Here is an 8,470-nt window from a genome sequence, read left to right as displayed (position 1 = left end):
ATATAAATGCACATGTTAATAATGTGTTATGTGTTTCACATGTGTAGATATGTGTGTCTGTTGAGTGGGTGAGCCTCTAACAATCAAATTGAATATGAACAAAACACATTCTTGTTACAGTATTCTGTTTAGATGCTTTAAATGTCGAGCGTTGTTCAGCCGCAGGTCGGTCTGGGTCCCCTACATATACAATCAAGTACATTCCAGCTGCGACCACCTCGTCTTTTTTCCCCCACTCACTCTATATAAGACTATATTAACCAATGTGTTATACGTTTAAGTGGGATCTGGTGGGATCTGAGGTTGTCTTTTTAGCTGCTATTTTAGCATGTCTTGTGACCACGAACAGGTTCTCGTTTTCACTTGTTTTGAGAGTTTTTATGTGTGTTTATGTGTACATGTGTGTGAATGTCTGTGTGGATGTATGTATATGTCTGTCTACACGACTGAGTGTACAAGTATATGTGCATGTGCGTGATCTGCATGTGTCCACCATTGTCAGTATATGTATGTGTACTTGTATGTTTATGAATATGTATGTATACATGTATATATATGATGGGGAGTCCACGTGAATGCATGTGTTTGTATGTACATGTATGTATATGTGCATGTACATGCGCATGTGTATATTGATGTATATGCGTGTGTTTATTTGACAATATGCTTGTATGTGTGTGTATATAAGCGTGTGCATGTGTATGTATGTATGTATATGTATGTGTGTGTGTGTATGTGTGTGTGACAGTGTATTTATGTGTGTCTGAGTGTATCTTTGGTCAAACATTCTGTCCTCTGAAGTTGACTAAACTTCCCAATGTTGGGTCAGAGTCAACAGCTTCTGGACCAATGACGTTCACTCACGTCACTACTAGCAGCAGCAGCAGCAGTAGTAGTAGTAGTGGTGGTGGTGGTAGTAGTGCTGCTGCTGCTGATGATGATGATGCTGTAGTGGTTGCGAGTGGCAAGGTTGGTCGGTTTTGGTCAAAATGACATTGAATCGAAATCTCAAGCCATCGCCACTACAACAGCAACAACAATTAATGTGATACTTGATGATCCTGTGTCGGGATTATCTATCTTTATGACAGAACTGGCTTTCGTCCCGTGTTTCTAGAAATAAAATTAGCGGAGATGTTTTTTTTTCACACACACACACACACCATGTCTGTGTGTGTGTCTGTGTGTGTGTCTGTGTGTGTAAAAAAAAAAACAAATTACAATTAAAAAAATGCATATTTGAATTTTAACCGTTATCCTTGTATTAGTGTCATATATATTTGTATATATGTATGTGTGTGTATGTATGTATGGGTATATGTGTATATATGTAGAGATGGATAAGCGTATATGTGTGTATACTTCAAGAGTAGCCAATCCTGCTCAAAGGTAGGGGCGAGTGTAGCGAAAATGGTTCGGCGGATTCTACGGATGGGTAAATCGATTCTATGCATTTATCTGCAGATTGAACGACAAAAGCTGGACGGTGACTTGTGGCCTCAACGCTGATGGTCATACTCGATCTTTGGATTTCATCTTTTTCTATAAACCTCCCACTCAAATTGCAAACTGTTCTTGTAATGTCCTCCTCATCTGATGACCCTGTGACAAACAATAGAAATTATTTATTATGGCGATGAGTCGGCTGAATGGACAGCGCACCAAACAAAATACACGTTGGCCGCATTTCGTCCGTTTTTACATTCCAAGTTCAAATTCCACCGAGTTTGACTTTGCCATTCTTCATTTCGGGGCTGATAAAATAAAAACCGGTTGAGTTCTGGGATGTATTTAATCACCTTTCTCCCAATCCCGAAATTGCTGGCCTTGTGCCAAAATTTGAAACTTATTATTATTATTATTATTATTCTTTCCAGCGCTATTCATGAAAGTGATCTCTCCCTACTCCAACCAATTCGTATACCAACGCCATACGGCGGACGACTTGTGTGGAATCTACCCGGGGGTAACCTACTCATTGTGCACTTTAAAGACAGAGAAATGAGTCGCCACAAGAAAAGATGGTCACAGGTTATTATTATTGTTATTTTCATTAGCATCGTCTTTCAATTCTGTTACCATTTCTTGCCGAGTGTCTTCCTGACACCTAGGGCAGAGAAACGTACTTTTTACATTGATAGGCCATTAAAACAAACACACCAGTAAATGCAAACACGTGACTAAAACTCTCTTTACAGCACTGTTTATTAAGAAAGAAATCAAATTGCATCCGTCGCTATACTCTACTCCCCTTTATGCTAAAACCGTTGTTTATATGTACGATACAAAGTATATATATAACTTTCTATGTTTTTTATATGTCTAGTATATAGTGTATATGTTTATATACATCCTGCAGGTGATGTATATGTACTACCTCCTCGGTTATCGTCTGCTCGGTCAACAAGACGACAGCACTCAGAACAACCAAAGCCAAGCTTCACAGAACGAGAAATGGAAACATTCTCCAGCACATTTCGTCAAAGGCAATATTTTCAAACATATTCCAGAAAAAACTCTCGTTCAGGTATTTTGCTTTCAAATATTCTTTCTTCATCATTATCATCATTATTATTATCATCATCATTATTATTATTATTATTGATAACGTGTACAATACATTCGTTAAATGCCTATGTAGTCGCGAGCAGACATAGACTCTTCACTTCACACCCAGTGAACCATCCAAAATGAGGAGGAGAGAGAGGAGTGTAGCACCAGCAACCAGCTCGTACTCATTTACAGCTGGAGCAAAGTGAAAGGGAGGCCAAGGGTACAACAACCTGCCCAGTCCAGGAATCGCATCCTTATGAGCCGAATACTCTAACCACTGGGTCATAGCACTTATTACGTGTTGTCTTGTCAGTTTGATAATAGAAAAGTGATGGGAGCGTCATTGTCGGGCTGTGATTAGGGCATTAATTGGCCGTAAAACTCCCTTAAATTTTATTAACCTTATGTTTTATGATTCGTATAAGCCTGTAATTTATATCTTGTGTTCTTTGTTTCTAGGCAGAAAATACGTATATCTTGGCTCTAGATGGAGATGTAGACTTCAAGCCAGGCGCTGTACAACTGTTGGTAGACAGGATGAGGAAGAGCAAGAAAGTAGGTGCCGCCTGTGGTAGAATCCATCCTTCTGGTTCCGGTTAGTTGACTACAAAGTCTTTTACATTGCTTTCATTTTGGTGTCCCTTCGATGTATTTGTTCTTGTAGTCGTTGTTGCTACTGTTATTGTTGTTGAAACACCACTTTCTATCACTGCTATCTGCCACTACCAATAACCATTCTACCACAACTCTTCTCCCACCGTGTGGACATACATGTAGGAAAAGCCTTTAGCGGAGTTCACTGACGGCGTTGCCAAGAATTCGTTCAAGGTCCAGTTTTTCGATAATTTCCCGCCATTAGTCTTGAAAACCCTGAAAGTAGTTATGGACTCTGCTCTTCCACCTCTGTGTAAAACAAAGTATACTTACATACATGCATATATACATATATATATATACAGTGTATATAAACATGTATGTGTGTGTACACACACACCCGCACACACTCTTCCCTTCTTTTTCTGCTAAGCAAATAATCTTAGCTAAGCTATTAAACATTATTGTGATAATTTCTCCGTTTGACATCATCAGAAATAATCACCCGCATCTTTCCATTGCATAAATGTGTGTTAGATGACCCCGTTTATAATTTAACTTTTACTTGTTATTCTTCATGTAGGACCCATTGTCTGGTATCAGATCTTCGAATACGCCATTGGTCATTGGCTCCAAAAGGCAGCGGAACACATGCTTGGCTGTGTTCTTTGCAGTCCTGGATGTTTCAGTTTGTTCCGTGGATCAGCTCTAATGGACGACAACGTGATGCGAACCTATGCGACTCGCTCTACAGTAGCTAGACACTACCTTCAATATGATCAAGGTAGGTTCGTTACGTGTTAGAAAATGCTTTGTTGTTGCTGTTGATAGCAGATAGACATAAGTAGTATGTCCTTTGATTAATTTTAACATATATATATTTATACATACATACATACATGCATGTATACATACGTATAATCTGTATATGCTCGTTTGTATATAAATGTGTGTGCGTATATATATATATACACACGTATATACGCATACATGTATGTTTGTATATATATATATATATATATATATATATATATATACACGTGCGTGTATATATATGTATATATACACATACATAATACATACATAAAAAACGCATATGCATTGGAGATTTTTTAAGATAATGAATAAAGTAAAAAAAAACTATTTGTTTTATAATCATTAATATTTTTCAATTATAATTTTTTTGTTATATCTTTATTAATCAAATATTATTTTATCATAATTATGATTTCTGTTGTTACCATTATGATTTTCTATAAAGGAAATCGAATTCATTATCATTAGCGGGAAGCTGGCAGAAACGTTAGCACGCAGGGCGAAATGCTTAGCGGTATTTCGTCTGTCTTTAGGTTCTGAGTTCAAATTCTGCAGAGGTCGACTTGGCCTTTCATTCTTTCGCGGTCGATAAATTAAGTACCAGTGAAACACTGGGGTCGATGTAATGGACGTATCCTTTTCCTTGAATTTCAGGCCTTGTGCCTATAGTATAAATGATCATTATTATTACTATTATTATTATTTACAAATGCTTGTAATTTCTTATTCAGGTGAGGACCGATGGTTGAGTACCTTGCTTCTGCAACAAGGTTACCGTGTTGAATACTGTGCAGCTTCAGATGCCATGACTCAAACTCCAGAAGGATTCAAAGAATTCTTCAACCAACGTCGTCGCTGGATTCCGTCTACTTTGGCCAACATCATGGATCTCCTACAGAGCTATCGTAGCACAGTCAAAATGAATGATAATATTTCCTATCTCTACATTGCTTACCAAGCTTCCCTTATGCTTTCCACCACCTTAGGACCCGCTACCGTTTTGTTGATGATGGCCGGTGCCTTCAACGCAGTCTTGAAAACCAGTTTATGGCAGTCTTACCTATTGGCTATCGGTCCAGCTGTGTTCTATCTCATTCTCTGTTTTATTCTTAAAAGCGAACACCAAGTAACAGTCGCTGCCATCCAAAGTGCCATTTATGCTCTCTTCATGATGTCTGTTGTAGTTGGAACTATGGTGCAAATAGTCGAAGATACCATTATTAGTCCAAACGCCATATTCTTGTTAATGTTGCTAGCAATATTTACAATATCGGCCTGTTTTCACCCTCAAGAATTCCTGTGTTTGCTCCCCGGTGCTCTTTACTTCCTTTGTATCCCGTCTGGCTACGTACTTCTCATCATATATGCCATGTGCAATATGAATGTTGTCTCATGGGGAACCAGAGAAAAAGCAGTGCAGTCGAGTGAGCCCGAAGATGAAAAGGGCAAAGTGTCTCGAAACAACAGCTTTATGAGGTGGCTCGGTCGTAAAGAGGTTGATGATTCCTGCTGCCCGTGTATCACTGGTTTTTTCCGACGTCTATGTGGGTGTCGTTCCCAGGTGGACGTGAGCAACGAGATTCTACGGCAAGTGATGGAGAAACTAGATAAAGTGGAAGCTGGAATTAAAATGACTACTACGTCTACAAATATCACACATCCCCGTCGGCGCCGGTCGTCCTCTCGGTCTCGTCGCTCAAATATCGGAAATATTGAAGAAGCAAATATTGAAAACGATGATAGTGATGTGGACACAAGCAGCACTGAAAACGATGGAGATATGGATGACATGAGGGACCCTTTTGTGAATCCTCTTTGGTTAGAGGATCGTGAATTGGGTAACGGTGAGATTCAGTACTTGCCGGAGAGGGAAGTGGAATTCTGGCAACAGTGCATCGCTAAATATTTGGCACCGATTCCATTTGACAAAAACCATCATATACAAATGTCTACAGATCTGAAATCAATGAGAAATAACGTCGCTTTTGCTTTCTTTATGCTAAACGCTTTTTGGATGATCATAATATTTATGCTGCAAAGTGTCAAAGACAAAATCAGTATACCAATACCAAGACTCAACGCAGAACCGTTGCTAATCGAACCTCTTGGTTTGATTTTCCTCATATTCTTTGCCTTCATCCTCATTCTTCAGTTCGGTGCCATGTTACGTCATCGTTACGGAACGCTTCTACACATTTTGGCATCGACAGAAATCCGATGCTGTCGGAAACGATTCGATCCGAAAAAACATATTGAAGAAGCAGTCGAATACGCCAGAGTTCTTCAAAGACTCTACGGAATCGATGACGATACAGATCAAGATATGGATTTCTCCATTTCTCAAGACACTAAAGCAGTACGACCTCATAACAATGCCATAAGTTCATTACCGATATTAACTGGCCCAATTTGTGATTCAACACGTACCACCATCACACTGATGTCCAACATAGAGAAAGCATTGCCGCAGACTTTCGAAAACACGAGCTATCGCAAAGATGGCGTAAGATCGAGTTACGCCGAGAGTTCAGACGCCAAAGAAGTAGAGCAAATACCACCCTCAAGAAGAGTGCAACACAGACATAAAGGTAGAAACAATGGTAAGAACAGTACCCTGCGACGGGCATTCGTTCGCCGATACACCAAACTGATGCGACAACAGACAACACAGAGCCTCTCAGCAGCAACGAGTGGCCGGGAGCCGAAACCTAGCCATCCATCAATATTGCCTCCAAAAGACAGCAGTGAAGAATATATCCCACAATTTAACCAACTCAATAGATGATGAGTTGAAGAGATTTCATTATTCTGAAATTTCGATTATTAATTTTTAATTCTTTGTTTTTGGTTTTTTTTTTTTTTCTTTTTCAAATTTCCGAATTTGGGAAAAAAAATAACAAGGTGATCGTGTTAAAACAATCAATAAATGATGATGTGATTCGCAAATTTTGTATATATATATATATATATATATTTACACATGTACATATTTATCATATATATTCGACTTGAAATAAACCTATGTTTACGTAATATGAAGATCCGTTTGTGCCTAAGTTTAACTTTTTATTAATGATTTTTTTCTGAGTCCCTTTTATGCTTAGTTTGGGATAATAATGGTTTTAAGTTGATGTTTCAAACAGCTTCTTCCTCTGTGTGGTACGTTGTTGGTGAGTGATCGAGACAGATGTTTGTACATCGTTCGGTTGTTCTTATCCCGTTCTCTCGATCGATTACGTGATCTTCCATGTGGTTTCATTTCAATGTCCGGCAGAGGATACAAGCAGACGATACATGCACCCGATGCCTGGATGCTTTCTACAAGAAGCAGCAACAATGTACCACTAGATGAGGCCGAGAAAGTTTTGAAATATTAATACTAAGGATCTGCGAAAGAAGTATTTGAAATCTTTAATATAAAAGACTAAACGGAAAGACGGTCGAGTCTTCAATATAACATGTCAGAAAGAAAAAAAGCTGCTCTCTGTATGACAAACATTTTATGCATGCATACGCACACTCAGTGATATGTGTGTGTGTGTGTGTGTGCGCGCGCGTCTGTCTGTATATATATATATATATATATATATATATGCCTCAAATGAAAACGAGATATCCATATATATATATATGTGTGTGTGTGTGTGTATTTATGTATATTTAAATATATGTTTTATATATCTAAATATATATATATAATAAACAAAAGCCAAAAATATAAAAAATAAATAAACGCATTAAAAGACAATAAATAAAAATACGAAAGTAATTGGAATGCAAAAGAATGACTTCGTTCAAAAACTGTCACAATTATTCCGATACTTTATTATTATTATTATTATTATTATTATTATTGGTGTTATTATTACTTATAGTAATAATATCCGTACAAAGCAGATGAAGAAAAATTATAATTTACACAGACATGATAGAATGCTACGATATTTGTGAAGATATTTTTATATATAAATGTAATATATATTATATGATTTTATACCAATATTATAATATATTACTCTCTGTTAAAACAAACGACAATATATGTTTTGTTGGTTTGTTTGTCTGTTTTTTTCTTGGTGATGTTTCTGTTCTTCGTTTTTGTTTTTTAAAAATTTCTCGCTTCAGCAATTTTGTTAATAAAAGCTGTTAATTTGTTCCAACCTGATTTATTTTTAGTTACTCTTTTGTGTGAAGGTTTTAAATATCTGCGTACCCGACACCATTTTTTTGTCTTTTACACACACACAACATTGTATATATATAATTTAGTGTCTACAATGTTTAAATATGAATACATTCTATATATTTAGAATCTACGAGATTAAAGTACGATAATTTAGTGTCTACAATGTTTAAATATAATTACATTCTATATATTTAGTATCTACAACATTTAAGTACGATAATTTAGTGTCTACAATGTTTAAATATGATTACATACTATATATTTAGTATCGACAACATTTAAGTACGATACTTTAGTGTCTACAATGTTTAAATATGATTA

The 8,470-nt window shown here is 37.0% G+C and overlaps 1 protein-coding gene across 1 annotated transcript in view; it reads left to right on the top strand.

The window, feature by feature from the left end:
* The window catches only part of LOC106873739 (uncharacterized), a 139,567-nt gene extending 131,462 nt beyond the window's left edge, over positions 1-8,105 (top strand). Inside the window, exons 27-31 of the mRNA XM_052973463.1 lie at positions 1,878-2,031; positions 2,360-2,527; positions 3,013-3,148; positions 3,731-3,931; positions 4,695-8,105. Of these exons, the coding sequence (XP_052829423.1) occupies positions 1,878-2,031; positions 2,360-2,527; positions 3,013-3,148; positions 3,731-3,931; positions 4,695-6,748 (2,713 nt within the window). The 3' untranslated portion in view covers positions 6,749-8,105. The remainder of the gene's footprint in view (positions 1-1,877; positions 2,032-2,359; positions 2,528-3,012; positions 3,149-3,730; positions 3,932-4,694) is intronic.
* The last annotated feature ends 365 nt before the right edge of the window (positions 8,106-8,470 follow it).

Source organism: Octopus bimaculoides, chromosome 15 (assembly GCF_001194135.2).
Source record: "Octopus bimaculoides isolate UCB-OBI-ISO-001 chromosome 15, ASM119413v2, whole genome shotgun sequence".
Lineage (NCBI taxonomy): Eukaryota > Metazoa > Mollusca > Cephalopoda > Octopoda > Octopodidae > Octopus > Octopus bimaculoides.
Note: the sequence above shows the minus strand (reverse complement) of the source record. Positions and strands in the feature narration are given on the sequence as shown.